The sequence below is a fragment of the Triticum aestivum genome, chromosome 5D (genome assembly GCF_018294505.1).
Source record: "Triticum aestivum cultivar Chinese Spring chromosome 5D, IWGSC CS RefSeq v2.1, whole genome shotgun sequence".
Lineage (NCBI taxonomy): Eukaryota > Viridiplantae > Streptophyta > Magnoliopsida > Poales > Poaceae > Triticum > Triticum aestivum.
In genome coordinates this window covers 445,414,930-445,441,551 of record NC_057808.1, presented here as the reverse complement: position 1 = coordinate 445,441,551, position 26,622 = coordinate 445,414,930, and the positions used below count along the sequence as shown (strand labels likewise).

At 45.9% G+C, this 26,622-nt stretch overlaps 2 protein-coding genes across 2 annotated transcripts in view; both read right to left on the bottom strand.

The window, feature by feature from the left end:
• LOC123120876 (wall-associated receptor kinase 5) overlaps positions 1–15,908 on the bottom strand; it is a 25,911-nt gene extending 10,003 nt beyond the window's left edge. The window contains exon 1 of the mRNA XM_044540853.1: positions 15,693–15,908. Coding sequence (XP_044396788.1) covers positions 15,693–15,908 — 216 coding nt within the window. The remainder of the gene's footprint in view (positions 1–15,692) is intronic.
• A 3,282-nt stretch (positions 15,909–19,190) lies between these two features.
• On the bottom strand, positions 19,191–21,952 carry LOC123125419 (exosome complex component CSL4). The gene is made up of 7 exons (XM_044545914.1): positions 21,723–21,952; positions 21,552–21,626; positions 20,672–20,760; positions 20,400–20,484; positions 20,132–20,213; positions 19,855–19,970; positions 19,191–19,439 (listed from the first exon to the last, which is right to left on the bottom strand). Exons 1-6 carry the CDS (start codon positions 21,903–21,905, stop codon positions 19,882–19,884), a joined length of 603 nt encoding a protein of 200 aa, XP_044401849.1. The 5' UTR covers positions 21,906–21,952; the 3' UTR covers positions 19,191–19,439; positions 19,855–19,881.
• Positions 21,953–26,622: the final 4,670 nt, after the last annotated feature.

The following is a 26,622-nucleotide window of genomic DNA, read 5'->3' as shown; positions in this document are numbered from 1 at the left end:
CTCCCAAGGGGGCCTATATAAAGGGAGGGGAGGGAGGGCAGCAACCTACAGCCTTGGGCGCCTCCCTCCTCCCCTGCAACACCTCTCTCTTTCTCGCAGAAGCTTGGCGAAGCCCTGCCGGAGATCCGCTACATCCACCACCATGCCGTCATGCTGTTGGATCTCCATCAACCTCTCCTTTCCCCTTGCTGGATCAAGAAGGAGGAGACGTCGCTGCACCGTACGTGTGTTGAACGCGGAGGTGCCGTCCGTTCGGCACTCGGTCATCGGTGATTTGGATCACGGCGAGTACGACTCCGTCATCCACGTTCATTGGAACGCTTCCGATCGCGATCTACAAGGGTATGTAGATGCACTCCCTTCCCCTTGTTGCTAGTACACTCCATAGATGCATCTTGGTGAGCGTAGGAAAATTTTAAATTATGCTACGATTCCCAACAGTGGTATCAGAGCCAGGTCTATGCGTAGTTACTATGCACGAGTAGAACACAAAGAAGTTGTGGGCGTTGAGTTTGCCAATTCTTCTTGCCGCTACTAGTCTTTTCTTGTTTCGGCGGCATCGTAGGATGAAGCGGCCCGAACCGACCTTACACGTACACTTACGTGAGACAGGTTCCACCGACTGACATGCACTAGTTGCATAAGGTGGCTAGCGGGTGTCTGTCTCTCCTACTTTAGTCGGAACGGATTCGATGAAAAGGGTCCTTATGAAGGGTAAATAGAAATTGGCAAATCACGTTGTGGTCATACGTAGGTAAGAAACGTTCTTGCTAGAAACCTACAAACCACGTAAAAACTTGCAACAACAATTAGAGGACGTCTAACTTGTTTTTGCAGCAAGTGCTATGTGATGTGATATGGCCAGAAGATGTGATGAATGATATATGTGATGTATGAGATTGATCATATTCTTGTAATAGGAATCACGACTTGCATGTCGATGAGTATGACAACCGGCAGGAGCCATAGGAGTTGTCTTTATTATTTTGTATGACCTGCGTGTCATTGAATAACGCCATGTAAATTACTTTACTTTGTTGCTAAACGGGTTAGACATAGAAGTAGAAGTAATCGTTGGCGTGACGACTTCATGAAGACACAATGATGGAGATCATGGTGTCATGCCGGTGACAAAGATGATCATGGTGCCCCGAAGATGGAGATCAAAGGAGCATGATGATATTGGCCATATCATGTCACTATTTGATTGCATGTGATGTTTATCATGTTTTTGCATCTTATTTGCTTAGAACGACGGTAGTAAGTAAGATGATCCCTTATAATAATTTCAAGAAAGTGTTCACCCTAACTGTGCACCGTTGCGAAGGTTCGTTGTTTCAAAGCACCACGTGATGATCGGGTGTGATAGATTCTAACGTTCGAATACAACGGGTGTTGACGAGCCTAGCATGTACAGACATGGCCTCGGAACACACGCAATACACTTAGGTTGACTTGACGAGCCTAGCATGTACAGACATGGCCTCGGAACACGGAGGACCGAAAGGTCGAGCATGAGTCGTATAGAAGATGCGATCAACATGGAGATGTTCACCGATCTTGACTAGTCCGTCTCACGTGATGATCGGACACGGCCTAGTTAAACTCGGATCATGTTTCACTTAGATGACTAGAGGGATGTCTATCTGAGTGGGAGTTCATAATCAGATGAACTTCATTATCATGAACATAGTCAAATAGGTATTTGCAAATTATGTCATAGCTTGCGCTTGAGTTCTACTGGTTAAGATATGTTCCTAGAGAAAATTTAGTTGAAAGTTGGTAGTAGCAATTATGCGGACTGGGTCCGTAAACTGAGGATTGTCCTCATTGCTGCACAGAAGGCTTATGTCCTTAATGCACCGCTCGGTGTGCTGAACCTCAGCGTCGTCTGTAGATGTTGCGAAACATCTCACATACACGTTTTGATGACTACGTGATAGTTCAGTGCGGTTTAGAATTGTGGCACCAAAGACGTTTTTGAAACGTCGCAGAACATGTGAGATGTTCCGAAGACTGAAATTGGGATTTCAGACTAGTGCCCACGTCAAGAGGTATGAGACCTCTGACAAGTTTCTTAAGCCTGCAAACTAAGGGAGAAAAGCTCAATCGTTGAGCATGTGCTCAGATTGTCTGAGTGCCACAATCGCTTGAATCGAGTGGGAGTTAATCTCCCAGATGAGATAGTGATAGTTCTCCATAGTCACTGCCACCAAGCTAGTAGAGCTTCGTGATGAACTATAACATATCAAGGATAATTATGATGATCCTTGAGCTATTCGCGATGTTTGACACCGCGAGAGTAGAAATCAAGAAGGGGCATCAATTGTTGATGGTTAGTAAAACCACTAGTTTACGAAGGGCAAGGGCAAAAGGGATACTTCATGAAACAGCAAGTCGTTTGCTGCTCTAGTGAAGAATCCCAAGGTTGAACCCAAACCCGAGACTAAGTGCTTCTGTAATGAGAGGAACGGTCACTGAAGCAGTACTACCCTAGATACTTGGTAGATGAGAAGGCAGGCAAGGTCGACAGAAGTATATTGGATATACGTTATATGAATGTGTACTTTACTAGTACTCCTAGCAGCACCAGGGTATTAGATACTGGTTCGGTTGCTAAGTGTTAGTAACTCGAAATAAAAGCTGCGGAATAAATGGAGACTAGCTAAAGGTGAGATGACGATATGTGTTGGAAGTGTTTCCAAGGTTGATGTGATCAAGCATCGCATGCTCCCTCTACCATCGAGATTTGGTGTTTGCGTTGAACATGATTGGATTATGTTTACCGCAAAACGGTTATTCATTTAAGGAGAATAATGGTTACTCTGTTTATTTGAATAATACCTTCAATGGTCTTGCACCTAAAATGAATCTCGATCGTAGTGATACACATGTTCATGCCAAAAAGATAGTAATGATAGTACCACATACTTGTGGCACTGCCACTTGAGTCATATTGGTGTAGAACGCATGAAGAAGCTCCATGTAGGTGGATCTTTGGACTCACTCATTTTTGAAAAGATTGAGACATGCGAACCATGTCTATTGGTATATATGCATGAAGAAACTCCATACAGATGGATCGTTTGGACTCACTTGATTATGAATCACTTGAGACATGCAAATCATACCACATGGGCAAAATGACTGAAAGTCCTCGTTTTCAGTGAGATGGAACAAGAGAGCAACTTATTGGAAGTAATACATTTTGATGTACGCAGTCCAATGAGTGCTGAGGCATGCAGTGGACATCGTTATGTTCTTACTTCACAGATGATTTGAGTAGATGCTGAGTGTATTTACTTGATGAAACACTAGTCTGAATTATTGAAAGGTTCAAGTAATTTCAGAGTGAAGTTGAAGATCGTCGTGACAAGAGGATAAAATGTCTGTGATATGATCATAGAGATGAGTATCTGAGATACGAGTTTGGCACACAATTGAGACATTGTGGAAAGTGTTTCACAATTAATACCGCCTGGAACACCATAGTGTGATGGTGTGTCCGAACATCATAACTGCACCCTATTGGATATGGTGCATACCATGATGTTTCTTATCAAATTACCACTATCATTTATGGGTTAGGCATTAGAGACAACCGCATTCACTTTAAAAGGGGCACCACGCAATTCCGTTGAGACGACACCGTTTATAGAAACCTAAGTTGTCGTTTCTTAAAAGTTTGGGGCTGCGATGCTTATGTGAAAAAGTTTCAGGCTGATAAGCTCGAACCCAAAGCGGATAAATGCATCTTCATAGAATACCCAAAAACAGTTGGGTATACCTCCTATTTCAGATCTGGAAGCAAAAGTAATTGCTTCTAGAAACGAGTCCTTTCTCGAGGAAAAGTTTCTCTCGAAAGAATTGAGTGGGAGGATGGTGGAGACTTGATAAGGTTATTGAACCGTCGCTTCAACTAGTATGTAGCAGGGCACAGGAAGTTGTTCCTGTGGCACCTACACCAATTGAAGTGGAAGCTTATGATGGTGATCATGAAACTTCGGATCAAGTCACTACCAAACCTCGTAGGACGACGAGGATGCGCACTACTTCAGAGTAATGCGTGATCCTGCCTTGGAAGTCATGTTGCTAGACAACTATGAACCTACGAGCTATGGAGAAGCGATGGTGGGCCCATATTCCGACGAATGGCTCGAGGCCATGAAATCCGAGATAGAATCCATGTATCAGAACAAAGCATGGACTTTGGTGAACTTGCCCGATGATCGGCAAGCCATTGAGATAAATGGATCTTTAAGAAGAAGACGGACATGGACGGTAATGTTACCGTCTATGAAGCTCGACTTGTGGCAAAGAGTATTTTCACAAGTTCAAGGAGTTGACTACAATGAGTTTTTTCTCATCCGTAGCGATGCTTAGGTCCGTCGGAATCATGTTAGCATTAGCTACATTTATGAAATCTGGCAGATGGATGTCAAAACAAGTTTCCTTACCAGTTTTTCGTGAGGAAAGGTTGTATGTGATACAATCAGAAAGGTTTTGTCGATCCTAAGGATGCTAAAAGGTATGCTAGCTCCAGCGATCCTTCCATGGATTAGAGCAAGCATCTCGGAGTCAGAATATACGCTTTGATGGGGTGATCAAAGTTTTTGGGTTTATACAAAGTTTGTTAGAAACTTGTATTTACAATAAAGTGAGTGGGAGCGCTACAACATTTCTGATAAGTATATGTGAATGACATATTGTTGATCCGAAATGATGTAAAATTTCTGGAAAGCATAAAGGGTTGTTTGAAAGGAGTTTTTCAAAGGAAGACCTGGATAAAGCTACTTACATATTGGGCATCAAGATCCATAGAGATAGATCAAGACGCTTGATGATACTTTCAAAAGGACAGCACACCTTGACATGATTTTGAAAGAGTTCAAAATAGATCAGCAAAGAAGGAGTTCTTGGCTGTGTTACAAGGTGTGAGTATTGAGTGAGACTCAAGACCTGACCACAGCGGAAGATAGAGAAAGGACGAAGGTCGTCCCCTATGCTTTAGACATAGGCTCTATAGTATGCTATGCTGTGTACCGCACATGTAGTGTGCCTTGCCATGAGTTGGTCAAGAGGGTACAATGGTGATCCGAGAAAGGATCTCATGACAGCGGTCGAACTTATCCTTAGTACCTAGTGGATTAAGGAATTTTCTCGATTATGGAGGTGGAAAGGAGTTCGTCGTAAAGGGTTACGTCGATGCGAACTTTGACACTAATCCGGATGACTCTGAGTAGTAAACCGGATTCGTATAGTAGAGCAATTATTTGAAATGGCTCCAAATAGCGCGTGGTAGCATCCACAAGATGACATAGATATTCGTAAAGCACACGGTTCTGAAAGGTTCAGACCCGTTGACTAATAACCTCTCTCACAAGCATAACATGACCAAACCAGAACACATTGAGTGATAATCACATAGTGATGTGAACTAGATTGTTGACTCTAGTAAACTCTTTAGATGTTGGTCACATGGTGATGTGACCAGTGAGTGTTAATCACATGGTGATGTGAACTAGATTATTGACTCTAGTGCAAGTGGGAGACTGTTGGAAATATGCCCTAGAGGCAATAATAAATTGGTTATTATTATATTTCCTTATTCATGATAATTGTCTATTATCCATGCTAGAATTGTATTGATCGGAAACTCAGATACATGTGTGAATACATAGACCACAACCATGTCCCTAGTAAGCCTCTAGTTGACTAGCTCGTTGATCAATAGATGGTCACGGTTTCCTGACTATGGACATTGGATGTCATTGATAACGGGATCACATCATTAGGAGAATGATGTGATGGACAAGACCCAATCCTAAGCATAGCATAAAAGATCGTGTAGTTTCGTTTGCTAGAGCTTTTCCAATGTCAAGTATCTTTTCCTTAGACCATGAGATCGTGCAACTCCCGGATACCGTAGGAGTGCTTTGGGTGTGCCAAACGTCACAACGTAACTGGGTGACTATAAAGGTGCATTACGGGTATCTCCGAAAGTGTCTGTTGGGTTGGCACGGATCGAGACTGGAATTTGTCACTCCGTGTGACGGAGAGGTATCTCTGGGCCCACTCCGTAATGCATCATCATAATGAGCTCAATGTGACTAAGGCGTTAGTCACGGGATCATGCATTGCGGTACGAGTAAAGAGACTTGCCGGTAACGAGATTGAACAAGGTATTGGGATACCGACGATCGAATCTCGGGCAAGTAACATACCGATTGGCAAAGGGAATTGCATACGGATTGATTGAATCCTCGACACCGTGGTTCATCCGATGAGATCATCGTGGAACATGTGGGAGCCAACATGGGTATCCAGATCCCGCTGTTGGTTATTGACCGGAGAGGCGTCTCGGTCATGTCTGCATGTCTCCCGAACCCGTAGGGTCTACACACTTAAGGTCCGGTGACGCTAGGGTTGTAGAGATATATGTATGCGGAAACCCGAAAGTTGTTCGGAGTCCCGGATGAGATCCCGGACGTCACGAGAGGTTCCGGAATGGTCCGGAGGTGAAGAATTATATATAGGAAGTCAAGTTTCGGCCACCGGGAAAGTTTCGGGGGTTACCGGTATTGTACCGGGACCACCGGAAGGGTCCCGGGGGTCCACCGGGTGGGGCCACCTGTCCCGGAGGGCCCCGTGGGCTGAAAGTGGAAGGGAACCAGCCCTTAGTGGGCTGGGGCGCCCCCTTGGGCCTCCCCCCATGCGCCTAGGGTTGGGAACCCTAGGGGGGGAGCTTCCCCCTTGCCTTGGGGGGCAAGGCACCCCTTTCCACCCCTTGGCCGCCGCCCCCCCCCCCCCCCCCAACCCTAGATGGGTTTTGGCCCCCCCCCCTCCCAAGGGGGCCTATATAAAGGGGGGGAGGGAGGGCAGCAACCTACAGCCTTGGGCGCCTCCCTCCTCCCCTGCAACACCTCTCTCTCTCTCGCAGAAGCTTGGCGAAGCCCTGCCGGAGATCCGCTACATCCACCACCACGCCGTCGTGCTGTTGGATCTCCATCAACCTCTCCTTCCCCCTTGCTGGATCAAGAAGGAGGAGACGTCGCTGCACCGTACGTGTGTTGAACGCGGAGGTGCCGTCCGTTCGGCACTCGGTCATCGGTGATTTGGATCACGGCGAGTACGACTCCGTCATCCACGTTCATTGGAACGCTTCTGCTCGCGATCTACAAGGGTATGTAGATGCACTCCCTTCCCCTCGTTGCTAGTACACTCCATAGATGCATCTTGGTGAGCGTAGGAAAATTTTAAATTATGCTACGATTCCCAACAGTAATGGGCCCTAGTGGGCCTTAGGGGAGAGAGAGGACAGCAGCCAGGAGGTACCCCCCCCCCCCAAGGGGAGTCCGAATAGGACTAGGGGAGGGGGCCCGGCCTCTCTTTCCCTCTCCCTCTCCTTCCTTCTTCTCCTACTTGGACTAGGAAAGGGGGGGCGATTCCTACTTGGAGTAGGATTCCCCCCCCCTTGGGCGTGCCCCTTAGGGACGGCCGGCCTCCTCCCTCCCTCCTTTATATACGGGGGAGGGGGGCACCCCATAGACACATAAGTTGATCTTTAGCCGTGTGCGGTGCCCCCCTCCACAGTTTTTCACCTCGGTCATATTGTCGTAGTGCTTAGGCGAAGCCCTGCGTCGGTAACTTCATCATCACCGTCAACACGCCGTCGTGCTGACGAAACTCTCCCTCGGCCTCAACTGGATCAAGAGTTCAAGGGACGTCACCGAGCTAAACGTGTGCAGATTGCGGAGGTGCCGTGCGTTCAGTACTTGATCGGTTGGATCGCGAAGACTTTCGACTACATCAACCGCGTTACTAAACGCTTCCGCTTTCGGTCTACGAGGGTACGTGGACACACTCTCCCCGCTCGTTGCTATGCTTCTCGTAGATAGATCTTGCGTGATCGTAGGAATTTTTTTGAAATACTACGTTCCCCAACAGTGGCATCCGAGCCAGGTCTATGCGTAGATGTTATATGCACGAGTAGAACACAAAGAGTTGTGGGCGATAATAGTCATACTGCTTACCAGCATGTCATACTTTGATTCGGCGGTATTGTTGGATGAAGCGGCCCAGACTGACACTACATGACCGCGCTCATGAGACTGGTTCTACCGTCGTGCTTTGCACACAGGTGGCTAGTGGGTGTCTCTTTCTCCAGCTTTAGTTGAATCGAGTGTGACTACGCCCGGTCCTTGTTGAAGGTTAAAACAGCACACTTGACGAAAAATCGTTATGGTTTTGATGCGTAGGTAAGAACGGTTCTTGCTAGAAGCCCGTAGCAGCCACGTAAAACTTGCAACAACAAAGTAGAGGACGTCTAACTTGTTTTTGCAGGGCATGTTGTGACGTGATATGGTCAAGACGTGATGATATATAAATTGTTGTATGAGATGGTCATGTTTTGTAATAGCTATCGGCAATTGGCAGGAGCCATATGGTTGTCGCTTTATTGTATGAAATGCAATCGCCATGTAATTGCTTTACTTTATCACTAAGCGGTAGTGATAGTCGTAGAAGCAATAGTTGGCGAGACGACAACAATGCTTCGATGGAGATCAAGGTGTCAAGCCGGTGACGATGTTGATCATGACTGTGCTTTGGAGATGGAGATCAAAGGCACAAGATGATGATGGCCATATCATATCACTTATATTGATTGCATGTGATGTTTATCCTTTATGCATCTTATTTTGCTTAGTACGGCGGTAGCATTATAAGATGACCCCTCACTAAATTTCAAGAAATAAGTGTTCTCCCTGAGTATGCACCATTGCTATAGTTCGTCATGCCGAGACACCACGTGATGATCGGGTGTGATAAGCTCTACGTTCACATACAACTGGTGCAAGCCAGTTTTGCACACGCAGAATACTCGGGTTAAACTTGACGAGCCTAGCATATGCAGATATGGCCTCGGAACACTGGAGACCGAAAGGTCGAGCGTGAATCATATAGTAGATATGATCAACATAGTGATGTTCATCATTGAAAGCTACTCCATCTCACGTGATGATCGGACATGGTTTAGTTGATTTGGATCACGTGATCATTTAGATGACTAGAGGGATGTCTATCTAAGTGAGAGTTCTTAAGTAATATGATTAATTGAACTATAATTTATCATGAACTTAGTCCTGATAGTATTTGCATATCTATGTTGTAGATCAATAGCTCGCGTATAGCTCCCCTGTTTTATTTTTGATATGTTCCTAGAGAAAACTAAGTTGAAAGATGATAGTAGCAATGATGCGGACTAGGTCCGTGATCTGAGGATTATCCTCATTGCTGCACAGAAGAATTATGTCCTTGATGCACCGCTAGGTGACAGACCTATTGCAGGAGTACATGCAAACGTTATGAATGTTTGGCAAGCTCGATATGATGACTACTTGATAGTTTAGTGCACCATGCTTTACGGCTTAAAACCGGGACTTCAAAAACGTTTTGAACATCATGGAGCATGTGAGATGTTCCAAGAGTTGAAATTAGTATTTCAGACTCATGCCCGTGTCGAGAGGTATGAGAGCTCTGACGGTACTTTGCCTATAAGATGGAGGAGAATAGCTCAACCAGTGAGCATGCACTCAGATTGTCTGGGTACTACAATCGCTTGAATCAAGTGGGAGTTAATCTTTCATATAATATAATGATTGATAGTGTTCTCTAGTCACTATCACCAAGCTACTAGAACTTTGTGATGAACTATATTATGCAAGGGATGACGAAAACGATTCCCGAGCTCTTCGTGATGCTGAAATCGGTGAAGATAGAAATCAAGAAAAAGCATCAAGTGTTGATGGTTGACAAGACCACTAGTTTTAAGTAAAAGGGCGAAGGGAAAGAAACGGAACTTCAAGAAGAATGGCAAGCAAGTTGCCACTCCCATGAAGAAACCCAAAGCTAGACCCAAGCCTGAAACTGAGTGCTTCTACTACAAAGGAAATGGTCACTCGAAGTGGAACTGCCCTAAATACTTGGTGGATAAGAAGGATGGCAAAGTGAATAAAGCTATATTTGATATACATGTTATTGATGTGTACTTTACTAGTGTTTATAGCAACCCATCGGTATTTGATACTGGTTCAGTTGCTAAGAGTAGTAACACGAAAACAGGAGTTGCAAGATAAACAGAGACTAGTTAAGGACGAGGTGACGATGTGTATTGGAAATGATTCCAAGGTTGATAAGATCACAATCGCACACTCCTTTTACCTTCAGGATTAGTGTTGAACCTAAAATAAATGTTATTTGGTGTTTGCGTTGAGCATGAATATGATTGGATCATGTTTATTGCAATACGGTTATTCATTTAATTCAAAGAATAATTGTTGTTCTATTTACATGAATAAAACCTTCTATGGTCATACACTTAATATGAATGGTTTATTGAATCTCGATCGTAGTGATACACATATTCATAATATTGAAGCCAAAAGATGCAAGGTTAATAATGATAGTGCAACTTATTTGTGGCACTGCCGTTTAGGTCATATTGGTGTAAAGCGCATGAAGAAACTCCATGATGATGGGCTTTTGGAATCACTTGATGCTTGCGAACCATGCCTCATGGGCAAGATGACTAAGACTCCGTTCTCCGGAACAATGAAGCGAGCAACTGACTTATTGAAAATAATACATACCGATGTATGCGGTCCGATGAGTGTTGAGGCTCGCGGCGGGTATCGTTATTTTCTAACCTTCACAGATGATTTGAGCATATATGGGTATATCTACTTAATGAAACACAAGTCTGAAACATTTAAAAAGTTCAAAGAATTTCATAGTGAAGTGGAGAATCATCGTAACAAGAAAATAAAGTTTCTACGATCTGATCACGGAGGCGAATATTTGAGTTACGAGTTTGGCCTTCATTTAAAACAATGTGAAATAGTTTCACAACTCATGCCACCTGGAACACCACAGCGTAATGGTGTGTCCGAACGTCATAACCGTACTTTATTTGATATGGTGCGATCTATGATGTCTCTTACCGATTTATCACTATCGTTTTTGGGGTTATGCATTAGAGACAGCTGCATTGACGTTAAATAGGGCACCATCTAAATCCGTTGAGGCGACATCATATGAACTATGGTTTGGCAAGAAACCTAAGCTGTCGTTTCTTAAAGTTTGGGGCAACGATGCTTATGTGAAAAAGCTTCAACCTGATAAGCTCGATTGGCACCAATCTCTAACCTTAGGAGGAACACCCTTCAAACTTCTAACTCACAACCGAGTCCATGGAACTTCGGTATTTGGATCTAAACAAGAAACCAAACTGTGCCACAGAGGATACCGAGTGTGTCCCTAATTCTGGCTGTCGCCGAGTAGTCGATGAACTTGGAGGAGTGGATGCCGATTAGTGGACCGACTGGGTTGGGATGAGCCAACTGTCAGAGCACGGCTTGCCGTTGGGTCCGTGGGCCAACTCCTGCCAGAGCTGGTTGCCAAACGATCACTTGATAGAGAACACACGTTGTTCTGCTTGATAGCAGCCTTCATGAAAGTGACGATCCATCTTTAATTTTCTGCCTTCGTCCTGGTCCCTATGGGACGGCATCTTATCCGCCAGCCTATTCACCGCGATCGGATTTTGCATCTAGGTGCGAAAAACCTGGACCTCACTCGAGTTCCCGATCTGCCAGGTGTTGTCGATGGTGCGACCCAGCATGGCCGTCAATTGAGAGAGTCGATGACAATGACAACACAATTTGGCTACCTCACTCTCTCGTGCCTCAGCCGCCTGCCTCATGCACTCCAGACGCTCACACTAGGACAAGGTGGCCACGCGCAAAGCCTCCAAACCTTCTCAATCGGAGAATCACCGATGGGCATGCCCAAGAGCTCTTCAACTGTTATGGCCTTCGCTGTGCTCGATGCCGCATCGCCAGCATTGTGTGTGTCATCGTTGTCGGCCGAGGCCATGAAAACCTCAGCCGTAGAAATGCGGTTGCCAGAACTCTTGTCCCCATCGGAGCAAGACTTCAGAATGGGATGCGATGAGTTGGTGCTGACCATGTCGACTAGCTGTGAAGAAGGATGGCCAGGTTGGGGCTTTGCGGAGCGCCTCAGGGTCAGGGACCGAGGCGCCACAGGCCCGACCAACCATTACAGAACCAGATCTTGCAGGCACAAAGTGCAATGACATTGGCGCGGAACTACAAACTCCCAATTGTCATCGATGCACACTTGGAGAGTGGGTGGCTGGGTGCCATGCCGAATTATCAGGGAATAAGTATAGAGAGCCAAAACGAATGACTCCCACGGCATCAGCCCGCCGCCCATGAACGAAGACAAAACCACCTAGACCATGGCTCTGCAAACACTCTGCCCCTCGTTGGGCGTCAACTGTCATGGAAATTTCTCTAACATCAAGTATAGGAGCCTATATGAAGAGGTGTAGAGTGTACATGATGATAAGGTGGGTGTACACACGAGGATTTACATAGGTTAGGGCTCCCAATGAGGGATAATACCCTACTCATGTTGCTTAGGCTTTCTTCTTGTATAGGAATACAAAGGTTGTGAACCCGCAGAGAGGTGCCCTAATCATGCCTTATAAAGTCCCTCTGGTGCTTTTTAGAAGGTGCTTTTTAGAAAGACCGGAGGGAGAGTACAACGGCTGATTGAGTTAATGCTACAAATAACGGCTCGTGAATGCCGACTGTTTCTATTGCTACTTACTTACATGGTTTAATGCTTAGTGAAGCATGTAGTAATCGCTTGTCTTCATGGCTCACCCCTTGACTTTCGGGTGATCCAACTGACCTGTGCCATAACCGACCGAGCCTTGTGTCATGGTGCTGTTGGATCTGGTTTCTTCACCACCGGCTAGGCCGTGACACCTGACTGCTGAATTGGGCCTTGTTGATGATGGGCCTGGGCCTTTAGCTGGGTCGATTGTCGTCGTTGGCCTCCCCGACCCAGTGGGCATTCCCTCGTCAAGTATGATATTCCTTTTAAATGTCGATTGGCCATTGCCCGGGGTGGTCCTAATTATTGTTTGCACAAAAAGATATATCTTTTTGTAATTGTGGTGAGTATCTAAGTAACCTCACGTTAAGTATGGATCTAACATCACATTAAAAGTTAACTTCAACTAGCTCTATGCATACGAACCAACCTATGGTCGGATGGTTAGGAGGACAACGGCATTCCTAGCCCATCAGAGTTCAAGTTCTAGACTTGAAACTGGTGCTCATATTTTTCTGAATTTATTTCAGGCCTTTCGGCGATGTGCTTTCAATGGTAGGAGGCATTCGCGTCGACGACAAAGACATTTGTGGCGACTTCATCAATCTTAAGATAATGTGCAAGCTCGGCTTAGTCTTTCGGAGATGCTCATATGAAACATGGTGTGCGTACGTGTTCATAGAGGTGAGTGTATGTGCATACAGTGACGGACCAAGGAATGGGCCAGGCCCAGGCAGCCTTTGTGTACTGTTGTAGCAAACAACTACAGTATTCGCTACAGTGGACAAAGGAACTGGGCCTCATGCCCCAGGCTCCCGCCCGAGCTGCCTGGGGCTTGAATCCGTCCATGGGTGCGTATGTATGAGTGTCCGTATCTGTATTGTGTTGAAAAAACTAGCTCTATGCATGTACTGGTCTAAGCTATATTGTATGCAAACAGCACATACATTCATTAGCACAGGTTTCTTTTTGGAAAATGCATAAAATCATTGCGTATTGGCTTTTATATATCATAGACCCGGGTGAGTCCTGGGAACAACTAATGCATTCGTCTCGCTTTTGAAGCATCGAGTTAAGCTTCAAGTAGGGGCAAAAAAGGAGTTGACAAAACACACCTGAGACAACGAGCTGAAAGGGGTCAGTTCTCCTGGAATAGAAGAAGAGTTGTCTTGGCGGATTCACTTTCTACTCATGGATCAGCATCTCCTAAGACACGGAGAGCACGGGAGCAAGCTTTAGAGATTACCTCAGCATAGTTGGAAGAAGAAGAAGAAGAGCTAATTAGCACTGCGCGCGTATGTATGTATGTATACACGAATAGCTCTGGGCGCCGAAGGTGGGTCGGGAGGGAAGGAGTCAGAACAAGCGACGTACATGTACAGTCACACGGCAGACCTGGTCGCTCCCTCCCGGGAATAAACAGAGGAGACTCTCCATCAACTCTTTCACATTTCGCAATATACAAATTTCCCACGAAAACGACACCTCCAAATCATCTTAGCAAACACCTCATCAAGAACCAATCGCGAATCACCCGGGAATGGCTGGGAAGCTCTCGGTTCCTAGTAGTACATTTAGTATGTACTAGAAGGGTTAGGCGCGCTTTGCTGCGCCGTTGGTGTTGTTGAGATTCTAAAAAAAAAATCCTTTTATTTTACAATATAAGGTGTATTACTTTTTGGAAAAGTCCAACCTTTTTAAGTTGATCAAATTTATGAAGAAACATATCAAAATTCGTAATATCAAATTGGTGTTATTAGATTCATCATGAAATGAATTTTCATAATTTTTTGGCTTAATATTGTGGATGTCAATATTTTGGCTCTAAACTTGGTCAAAGTTAAAGAAATTTGGCTTTCCAAAGAACTAATACCCCTTGTATTTTGGAACTAATGGAATATTTAGTTTGACCGATGGGGGAGACGATGGAGTGTGTTTTATGTTTATTTATAATGCGGTTATTTGTGGGGCTTTCATGGTATGATTCTGTGTTATGCGCTAGTCAACTCATACTTTTGTGGGTAAATTTCTGCGTCGGTGAGTACATGTACTATATTGGTGCTATAGTATCATCACATGATGGCGCTTGTTTTTTTCTAGGTGGTAAGAGGGTGCACGGAGTTGATATGTTTTTCTAGCCGGTTGGTGTTGATTGATTTGAAAAATTGTTGGCCCGATCAAAATCGTAAACTAAATTCAGAATTGAATATCTCAATCGAATAAAAGAGCTTTAAAATTAAGGAATATGGTGAATTAAAATAATTAAATGGGAGAGCTCTTTAAGAAATTATTGAACCAGTCAAAATCAGGAGACCAAGTTCTAAACTGAAAACCACAATTAGTTGTGAGGACTTAAAAGTTAGGAAGCATAATATATAGTATAAAAGAATTGAATGTGAGATTTTAGAAGTTGTTGATTTGGTCAAAATCGGGTAACCCAATTCTAATTGGACATCTCAATTAATTGTGAGGCCTTTTACCCCTAGGGAGCTTAGTGATATAGTAGACCAGTGCTAGACACATTACAGGCTATCTCTACAGAAAACTACCGCTTTTTTTAATCTTTCAAAAAAACTACCACAAAATTGGTTCGTTGTTCCAAAAAAAACCTAGTGACTGAAGTGTTAACTTTTAACCGCGATTATGACAACACTGGCCCACCCGTGACCCACCCGTCAGGTCTGATATGGTAACACCGTTAGCTTTGACTATAATGTGGACCGTTATGACAAGTGGAGCCCACATGTCGGTCCCTGTATTATTTTCTTTCAAAGAAACAATCCGGTCCCTGTATTTTTCCAAAAAAGCAATCGGGTCCCCGTATTTTTTCAAAAAAAGCAATCAGGTCCGTCGGTCCTACTTCGCCCGCCGCCGGTGAGCTCGTGAGGAGCTCGTCCACGTCATCCCTCGGAGCACCAGCTCGTCGCCGAGGAGCATCGACGAGGAGGGCAGCTCCTGCATGCGTCCGGTGACAAAAGGAGGTGGCTAACCAAGGCGCACGGGGCGGGAGCCCATGGCGTGCGGTGGCGTCTGCCGATGGCCATGGCGCGCGCGACGGCGGTGGCTGCCCATAGTGCCCGTGGTGGGGATCCCCTGGCCATGGCACACGACGAATGCTGCTGCCCATGGCGCGCGGCGGCAGCTCCCCACAGCCGGCGGCGGCCGTGGGCTGCAGGGCGGCGGCGGGGCGGGGCAGCGGCGGCCATGGGCTGCAGGGCGCGCCGGCGGCTCCCCACAGCCAGCAGCGGCCGTGGGCTGCAAGTCGGCGGCTGGGCTGGGCAGCGGCCGCCCTGGGCTGCAGGGCGCGCCGGCCTTGGTGCTGGCCCTCCGTGGCTGCGTCGGCTGTGGCTTGGGACTTGGGAGAGGTAAAAAGAGAAGAAAGCCAAGAGGAAGAAGAGGGCTTACATGTGGGTCCCACATGTAAGTTGGCGATCAAACAAACAGTCAACAAACGGTTTATTTAGGGACGGGCCCGACCTGTCATAAACTGGATTAATTTTTAATCACATGATCATTTGGTTTTTCTGAACTACGAAACAATTTTATGATAGTTTTTTGAAAAATTAAAAAAAGTTGTAGTTTTTTGTAGAGATGGCCTATAATGTAGTACTCCCTCCGTCCCAAAATTCTTATCCTAAATTTGTCTAGATACGGATGTATCTAATACTAAAACGTGATTTGATACATCCGTATCTAGATAAATTTAAGACAAGAATTTTGGGACGGAGGGAGTAGTTTTTTCTATATACTCGCATTGGAGGAGCAGGTTGCAAGTGCACTTTCTTTACTTGACGTCGCTGTGGTATTTGGTAAGCCGACAGAAACTGCTCCAATGATCATGTTGCGCTTCGGAATCGGTGACCAAGGCGATGGCGTGGCGTAAGCTCCCACCGGCGGTGACCGAGCCGGCATGTTGGGGGTGGAAAGAGACGTGACCAAGGACTTGGCGCAAGTCAACTCTCGCCTCGCCGTCACAGCATCTCCAGCCGTTTGGTCCTCAGAGCGCCGAAAAATAGCCGCCTGAGGGCGAACCGGTGCTAGATTGGCCTATGAAAGCGACTTCATTCTCAGTCGTCGGCCCACAGTCACCGCGGGTTCAGCGATGTTCCGTTCAAATATTTGCAAACTCGGCGATTTTTTGCAGGAACTCGGCGATACTTCATGAAATTTGTACAAAAACATAAAGAACAGGCAAACTACGCCTAACTACGCCAAACTTAAAAAAGCCTAGCCGCCGTCGTCGCCGCCGCCGTCTAAATGCCGAGAAGCATGTAGAAGCGGGTGTAGTTGCCGCCGCCGTCCCTGCTGCAGCCCTGGCCGGGGTCGCCGACACGCGGCAGGTGCTGGACGGCCCGGCCTCGCCCTCCTCATCGCTGTCGAGGACGATGACGCCGCCTTCCTCGGCGCGGCGACGGGCCTGGAGCTTCAGGTACGCCCGGCGCTGGCGGCGCACCTGCTCGCGGACATAATCCTCCTTCGCCCACTTGAGGGCGGACTCGTCGTGGGGGGCCACCATGTCGACGTGCTCCGGCTTCACGGGGAGCAGCCCCGGCTCGGGTTTCGGCTGGACCAGGCGCAGGGAGCGCCTCGCCGGTGCCGATCCAGGTGGGGAGGGCCGGGCACCCTCGTTGATGACGAGGGCTCTGCTGCGGGTGCGGCGCCCGAGCGGCGCCTCCTCCGGCTCGGGCTTGACGGGGCGGAACGCGGTCGGCGAGCCGGAGCCCGACGACGAGGACGACAAAGGCTCCATCCGCCGCCGTGTCCAGGAGCTACCACGGCGGCGAGAGAAGGACGGCCGCGGCGGGTACTTGAGGCGCGGCACGTTGCCGGTCTCGATGTGGTCGAGCACGGCCTCGAGGGTGCGGCCTGGCACGCCCCACCACTCGTGCCGCCCGTCGGCGTTGAGGCAGCCCCGCGGGATGACGCCGTTGGTGGAGGTGATCTGCTCTTCGCGGCGGCGTTGGAAGTACATGGTCCGGAGGGTGTGGCTGTCAGGGACGTAGCGCGGCTCGTTCCGCTGCTCCTTCGTCGGGGTCGAGCGGATGCGGGTGATCTCGGCCCGCCGTGCCGCCCCTTCGGGCACCGGTGACATCGGGACGCCACCGGCGCTGAGCCTCCACGTCCCCGGCAGCCGCATGTCCGGGGGCGCCGGGTACTCGGCCTCGTAGAGCAGGCGAGCCTCCGGCTCTTGGAGGTGGCAGCGGCCGAAGCCGTTCGCCGCCGCGCCGTCCCCTGGGTACCTCTCGGCCATCTTTTCCGTCGGCGGGAAGAGGGGAGAGTGTGTTTTCTGCGTCGGAGAGGGGGGGGGGGAATGAGAGCTGTGGCGTCCACCGGCGGGGAGGTCGGCTTTTATAGCCGCAGCTGGGCGGCGACGGGGCTGCATGCCGGGCGACGCGTGGCGGGATGCGCGTCGCGGCGCGTTCACTGCGCCACCCGTGAGGCATCAATGGAGGCTAACCGGCGCGGCAGCCTTCGCATTGATTCCCGCAGGAACCGAGGCGATGAGGGCGACCAAGTGGCGTCTCGCTGACTCGGCAGGCCCATCCACTTTCGCGCCAAAAACGCTCGCCCCGGCGCTCCCCAGCACGCCAGGTTCGGCCTGGGTCCGCCGGCTCCAGTTTTGGCACAAACCAGCAAAAATCGGGCTCCTAAGGCGCGACTGGGCCGATTTTTGGGCGCCGGCACGGAAAAATCGTCTGGGAAGGGCCTGTTGGGGGCACGGCTGGAGATGCTCTTAGCTTCCTCCCTAATTAGTTGCCTCGACTGTTAGAGTTGTCTAGTAGATATGAACCTAACATTAAAACATGTCTACATACATCCATGTCTATGGCAAATCTGAGTCAACTAATTTAAGACAGAGGGAGTACTTAGCTTCAGGGTTTACCACTCATTACTCGCACATTCACAATGTTACAACAATCTTTTACCCTTGAAACTTGAAAGCCTTCTGCAAATTATTAATCGCTTTGTGGCTCGGTGGCGAAGGCAATGTTCTCAGAACATTTTCAGACATGCACATGGCCTCCGAGATCGCTTTGACCATGCAGTTTGCAGCGAGAGTAATTAAGTTTTTGGGGGAGATCAGGCCGGCCACCTTGGGTAGTACTCACTCCGTTCCAAATTACTCATCATGGTTTTAGTTCAAATTTTTGAACTAAAACCACGACGAGTAATTTGGATCGGAGGGAGTAGGTTGGAGAGGTCGACAATGCTATCGACCAGCTGAAGTAGCACTGGCCCGGCCAGGCTCCAGGTCAGCATTAAACTGTTGCTCTGACCCGTAAACGACAATTAGTCTACTGGACATCTGGTAATCCCAAATTTCACTGTGTCAGTAAAACCGTCCTTAATTGTCACTGTAAAGTCTCCAGTGCAAGAATTTGACATTTTTTGTGTGTGCAAGAAAAAAATTCGATGTCAAGTTTTCCATAGTCAGTCTAGCCTCCACCAAAACTTCCAACTTTTACAAACCTAAGAACACCGGAGCATCAGAATCTCACATAAAGGCCTGAATAACATTCAACGGGCATAATTGTATTACACGATCAAAGCCCACTCAAAGTTGTACCACATGAGCAAGGTTAATGTGCTAAATCAAGTGGCAGTGATCATGTCATCAAAGCCCACTCAAAGTTGTACCACATGAGCAAGGTTAATGTGCTAAATCAAGTGGCAGTGATCATGTCAAGAGGACCAAGCGCCATTGATCGATCGAACATATCGTACACCGCCAAAACCTGTAAAGTGACAATAAGGAGATTATTACAAGTACACCCACAAACTTCCGGTGGAGGTACAGGTAGGCAGAAAAAATGGAATGGTATAGGGGCGATGAACATTTGAAAGCATGGTACAGTGGATAGAGGGGTAGACCAGTGAAACATTTACTGGATTACTGAACTTTTGCAATCTGATCAACAGTGAGCTAGACAATAATCAATGGCTGCATCAGTGTGCACTGTGCGGAGCAGAACTTGTAAACCAGAGACTAGGCTGAAGTAGCCAACTAGCCACTGTACAGAATATCAATACATTACAGGCTAGTAGCTGCTTCCACTAGTAAAATAAGGGCACATCATTTAGTACATAACTGAAACAGTCCGAGGCCTGAGGCTGGAAGGAGAGAAACAGCTCTGTAACCAAAAATTTTACCTTCCTAACTGGCAAAGTAAACAAGATCTATTCCACCTTTGCAACTTTCCTTTGCTCAATTTGGCCAGTCAATTCACATTGCATCTCAGTCCAACTGGTTGGGACCAGCGTACCACCTATATAGAGAAAAACAAGGGTAGCAGCATTAGCACAATTCTGCCTGAATCATACAATATTAGGAACAACTGTAACGAATTTCTACACTCACTTCACGAGGCATACTTGCATCCTGAAATTAATGGTGAGTAATTGGGCATGGCAGTAATAGAAAGCTTACCAGCTATACTTTGGGCAGAAACAACTCCAAGTTCATTCTTGGCAGTCGAAAGGTAGTATGCCCTTGCATCACCAAGAGAGAGCTTCAGCGTGATGTAAGGTTTGCAATCTGGTGAAAAGTATCAAGTACTCTGGCAAGACTGGAAGCTGGTTGCTAAATAATCAAATGAATAATTTCTGGAAATAAAGTGACTTGAAGCATGGAGATACACATGACCAAGACTCCAAGAGAAAACAAATAGGACACAACGTTCCCCCCTAAAGGATACAACCAGAGCTCTGACAATGTCGCCAGGTCGATAGGACTGGTACATATCCACCTTGTCAATCTCAGTTGCACGAACATCTTGCTGCCTACAAACATAAGAGCCTGGCATGAGGAACTAACTTCCCTGCAATACACTGTCTATTATCTACAAGAAAAATGATGAACAAAAGCAATTGACTCTAAACACTTTGGCAATCAACTCAAAAGCAAAGCCATACAAATAATCTATGAAGATCAGAACCAAATGGCAGCATAACAGCTACGGGCCAATACCTTATCATGCCAGTGAACTTTTCCTTGACAGCCTTTGAGTCAACACACATTATATCTGCAGAAGCCATCCTAGCCATAACCTTAGTCACCTGCAAAAGAAACAAGCAATCAATTAGCACTTCATCAGCAATTAAAAAGAAGTTGGCATGCAAATCTCTTTCAGCTAAACCACCTACAGTAAGAGACGTTGACCAGTGCCACTGCCTATAGCAGAATATCCACACATGCGAAAAAATGATGGTAAGATAGTTATGAACAAGAGATAGTATCTGCTAAAAAAACAGATATAGATGTAAGATATTTTCACCCTGTTTATTTGCTTAGAATCAGAGGGCAAGCCCAGGTTCTCTTTCCATGAAACACCAAACTCCCCATATTCGTTACGTAAAGTCATCTCCGGAGGTCAATAAGGAGATGATACAAAGAAATCTTCATACATGTACCAGATATTGTTTGGGAGCAAGCAGCCATATATGAACTTGTTTACTGCTAGGCTCAACACACGAACAATAGGCTGGTTGTTCACAAACATTACCTGAATTTCAAGTCAGTGAGGCTATACAGGTTAACAAGTTCAACCTTTAACAGGGAAAAGTAATTTCTATGTGGGTGAGTCTATTCGCACAGGCAATGCCGTTGCATTCTAGTGTTCTAACAGTTCAAATAATTTTAAGTAACTGCCACCCACATATGCCGGATATATCCACATGAAGCATGATTACAGACAACAACAGTATCCAGCCCCTAATTCAACCACGGCATCCGACGGGTACACAAATGCATCCAAGCAAAGCTAACAACATTCGATGGAACAAAACGCGGCCTCGGCACATCAATCTACTCCAATCAACGTTGTCCTGGAAACAGAGAGAGATCTTACACGGGCAATGACGATGCTCCCCGGCTGAGGCACGGCTCCGTGCGCCTTGTGCCCGACCACCTCCACCGTGGACCTCTGCAGCCAAACCAAAACGAGCCAACCAATCAATCAGAAGCAGCAGCGCGAGGAGCGAAGGGACGGACCGCCCCAGAAACCCTAGGTAAACCCCACCTGGTCGGAGGAGCCGGGGGCGGGGGCCACGAAGCGGCGGCGGCCGGTGACCGACGCGCGCACGGAGCGGCCGTCGGCGTAGGCGCCGCGCCCGGCCTCGAGGGACGAGGAGGGCCCGAGGAGCTCCCCCGGGGTGACCACCACCTCGGCGCCGCCGTCGTGCTCCATCGCCGTGGCCGCCATTGGTTGGGAGTTTGGGTTCGGGGGAATGCGAGGAGAGGGTTTCGCTCTGTCCGTTTCGGGTGACTTTTGTGGGCTGAACACACCCGTTTATTCGAGGCCGTACAGCCCAAGCAGTTGCTCCAAAATGGGCCCAACTTGCTAAAGAAACGGCCCAAGTTTTTGGAGATTGAGATTTGATTTATTCCAGACTCGATGAAGGGGGCGAGCAAGGTGGACCGGCCCACGCGCCGGGGAAGCCATAGCCTGTTTTTCTTGGTTTTTTATATTTTCTGTTTTCCTTTTTTGCTTTATTTTTTATTTTTGTTTATACTTTAAAATATTTTAATATATATTGCAAAATCACTATATAAAAAATATTCTAAAAATGTTGGAAAATTATTTGAAAAATGTAGAATGAGTATTTGAAAAATGTTGAACAAGTATTTGAAAATGTTGAATGAGTATTTCAAACACATTGAACAAATATGAAAATGACGAATAAGTATTTGAAAAATATGAACAAGTATTTGAAAAATGTTTAATGAGGATTTGGAAAAAGTTGAATAAGTATTTGAAAATGTTGAACAAGCATTTGAAAACTGTTGAATGAGTATTTGAAAAATGTTGAACAAGTATTTGAAAATGTTGAATGAGTAGTTGAAACACGTTGAACCAATATGAAAATGTTGAATAAGTATTTGAAAAATATTGAACAAGTATTTGAAAAATGTTTAATGAGTACTTGAAAAATGTTAAACAAGTATTTGAAAATGTTGAACAAGCATTTGAAAATTGTTGAATGAGTATTTGAAAAATATTGAACAAGTATTTGAAAATGTTGAATGAGTATTTGAAACTTGTTGAACAAATATTTGAAAATGTTGAATAAGTATTTGAAAAATATTGAACAAGTATTTGAAAAATGTTAATCAAGCGTTCGGTGAATTCTAAAAATAAAAATGTTATCCATTTATTAAGTAAATGATGAATTTTTTATCATGTCTATAAAAATTGTAACCAAGCATTTCAAAAAAATATTGAACAAGTATTTAAAAAATATTAAATGTATATAGAAAAATTGTTGACCATCTGTTAAAAAAATGTTAATCGTTTACATGAAAAATGTTAACCAAGCATTTCAAAATATAAAAAATGTCAAGAAAAAACTGTTCAACGTGTATTAAAAAATGTTTAATTCCTAGTGGAAAAAGTTAGACGTGTATTAGAAATTTTTTGTTAACATATACAAAAATGTAGAATAATAATCTAAAGAACGAAGTAAACCAGAAAAGGAAACAAAATAAAAAATAAAATGATGGAAAACGAAGAACAAAATGAAAAACAAAATTGAAAAAAAAACGGAGAAGAATAAAATTAAAAAACAAAAAAACCCAGATAAGATCAACAAAAAAGAAAGAAAAATAGAAGATAAATAAAGAAAATAAAAAAGTCAATGAAAACCAAGAATAAACAAAAAACAAATAAAAATAGAGAAAACTGAAAATACATCGAAAACAGAGGAAAAAGGGAAAAAAACTAGTGTTAAAACAAAAAGAAAACAAAAATTAGAAAAAAAATGGTGAAGAAATTACCTTAAGTACGTGGCGCCCTATAAGTCTAACACGAACTTGGTCGAGGCTTACTGGCTAGCAGCGCTAAAATGCAACAATTTATAAGTCCAGGGTTTCATTCCTAGCTTGGGCTACCTTTTTCCTCTTAATTTCTTTTAAAGGTTCGCTAACGGGCCGGGCCAGGATTTAAGTTGTATTTGAATGATCATTTTATCAAATGAATAAAACTGAGCATTTTTAGCCTAAAAAACATAATAAAGTGTACCCTCTCGTGGGAAATCCAGCGGGTCACTTTTGCTGGACTAGGAGCATGCCACTTGGTACGCCCAACCGCCGCCACGTCGCAGGATGGGCGCACCCTCAGGATTTTTTCTTTCTCCACATGCTTTCCGGTTTTATTTTTATTTTCGGCTTTTGCTTGGTTTTTTATGTTTTGATGGAATTTTTTTGGAAGTAGTGATTTTTCGCGAGAAGCGCAGCTATGTTTCCGCAAAAGGGAAAAGTACAACCTACGCTTCCATGGGACAATTATGCTTCCCGAAAAGGAAAAAAATACTTGTGTTTCTTGGAAAAGGGAAAAGCACGGTCTATGTTTCTGCGAGAAGAACAATTGTGCTTCCCGAAAAAGGAAAAAGAGCATCCCCGGCAAGCATGCTCTATGTCGGCGCACCACTTCAATGCCAGCTCCAGTGAGAGGTCGCGTGCGCTCTGGGTCGGCATTAATGCGGCGCTGATACTCTGAAGCGGCGCTGACCAACATGAATGCACGACAATTGCTTTGCGGGAAAGTGCACAGACGAGGGAGAGGGTTTCGCGTCAAACCGGGTTGTCCGACGCGTGTGTGACAGCGATCTAGACGCCCACGACCCCCCCCCCCCCCCCCCCAACACACACACATTTTGCTTTGCTGGAAACGGGCGTCCAGACCGGTCTACGGATAGATGAGTACCATGTTCGATGGCAAAACCGATCTGGATCGTCTGGTCTAGACGGATCCGGACGGTTTGAGGGCCAGCATTGGAGATACCCTTAGAGGTAGACATCCATGCTTATGGCCGAGTTGTCCATGAACATGTCTAGTTCAGCATGTTAAACCACTGGAATCCGGCCAAACAGTGCATGCTCTCATTTCTCTCCTCCTATCTCTCATTCCCACGCGCCTCTATTATCAGCAGAGACCATCCAACATTTTGGTTCAATAAAGTGAGCTCGGCTCCCTAAAAATGAATGGTGTATTCTAACAAAACTATGTTTCTCAAATCAAACTACTTAACACATGAAATTTAGTGCATTTTAATAGCCAAACTGACATATCCAATAGCAGTGATTGCCACTGGCGTGCATTTTAACAGCCAAACACACATATCCGGACAGCAAGTTAGGTTCAAGCTGGTGGGCGCAAGTGTTGCTGACATGCATGGTAAACCACTTGAACCCGATCGAACAATGCACACTTCTCATTTCTCCACTCCTTATCTCTTGTTTGCACCCGGCTCTACTATCAGTCATGAGTCATGACCATCCAACATTGTGATTCAATAAAGTGAGATCGGTTCCCTAAAGAAACGAATTGTGTATTCTATAAGCATGAAATTTAGTGCAAAGGAATTGGTTTGTGAAGTTTAAAAGGTTCAAAATCGAAATAGAAAACCTCTAGTACAAAATCTACAGTCGGCTAGCTGATTGGGTTGGTGTGAGATGTAAAAATCGCAACGTATAGTAGGCAGGGTTTGAATCGCGAATGAGAATCTACAGCCAACGGTGAGGGTGCCCTTGCCCTCGGGAGTTAAAATGCTAGTCTCTTTGGTAGACAAATCAATCTCGGAACACCACCAACAAATCTATGGATGTCTACCTTTGAGATCAAGCTATGCGCGTCCACGCTGCATATAGCTTCTCTGTCATCGCTATGACACGCCGGCGCAAGCGCTAGACCATGTCTACCGTCAAATCCCCGCCGCCTTGGCCGTAAGAGTATCCACGCCACCTAGTGCACCAGCGCAAGAACCAAACTAAAACAAAACAAGCAGATATATGCTACCTAGCGATGCTCCTGGTGGTGCTACGGTGGAGTGCCCAATCTGCAGATTAGCCGCCAAGGACAAACGTTGCTCGTTGTGACAAAGGAAACGATAAACCAGGGAAAATAGTCCATCAAATCATCTTTCCATCCCTTTAATTCCCCATGGATGTCTACCTCTCTTATAGCTTCGAGAACAAGCTATGCGCGTCCACCCCGCAGAGCTTCTCCGCCATCCTATGACACACCGGCGCAAGCTCCCCTGTAAATCCCGGCTGCCTTAGCCGTAAGTATATCCACGCCGCCCAGCGCACCGGCACAAGAACAAAAACAAAAGGAAAACAAGCAAAAAATGAAGGCTACTCGCCGGTGCTCCCAGTGGTGCTGCGGTAGAGCGCCCAACCTACAGATCGGCTGCCGAGGACAAACGTTACTCGCTATGCCAAAGGAAATGATAAACCAGGAAAAATAGCCCATCAAACCAGCTTTCCATTCTGTTGGTTCCCCATGGATGTCTACCTCTTTTATAGCTTTGAGATCCGCATAGCTTCTCTGCCATCCTATGACACGTCGGCGCAAGCTCCCCTGCAAATCTCCGCCGCTTTGGCCGTAAGCATACCCACACCGCCCAGCGTATCGGCGCAAAATCCAAAACAAAAAGGAAACAAGCAAATAAATGAAGGCCACTCGCCGGTGCTCCCGGTGGTGCTGTAGCGGAGTGCCCATTCAGCAAATCCGCCGCGGTGGACAAATGTTGCTTGTGGTGCAAACAGAAACGCTAAACCAAGGGAAATTGACATCATCAAACCATCGTTCGATTCCTCATCGACCAAAAGAAAGATCCGTCAATCAAACCAATAGAAGACCAAGGTTCACATCAACCAAAACGAGATATAAGATAGCCGGATTTACGTCCTGCCGCTGTCCACGCCGGTCAGCTCACACAGAACCGGTCCAAACATTTTTTGGCCCGGGGCGATGTAAAATAATTGTTTTTATACTAAACTCCTATACTTATTTTAAACTAAGTATACCATATTCCAATTTTAATTAATATAATGTTGTTACTTATGCACATAACAATGTTTCCAAATAATAATAATTATTCCTTTTTATACAGGTGTAATGTATATCATTGAAATTTTTG

Coding starts and splice junctions, on each gene's coding strand:
- LOC123125419 (XM_044545914.1), bottom strand. CDS start 21,905: ATGGCGGCCACGGCGATGGAGCACGACGGCGGCGCCGAGGTGGTGGTC. Junction 21,627..21,722: donor CCCCCGGCTCCTCCGACCAG/GTGGGGTTTACC, acceptor GTTTGGCTGCAG/AGGTCCACGGTGGAGGTGGT. Junction 19,971..20,131: donor TTCTGCCCAAAGTATAGCTG/GTAAGCTTTCTA, acceptor TTCTCTATATAG/GTGGTACGCTGGTCCCAACC.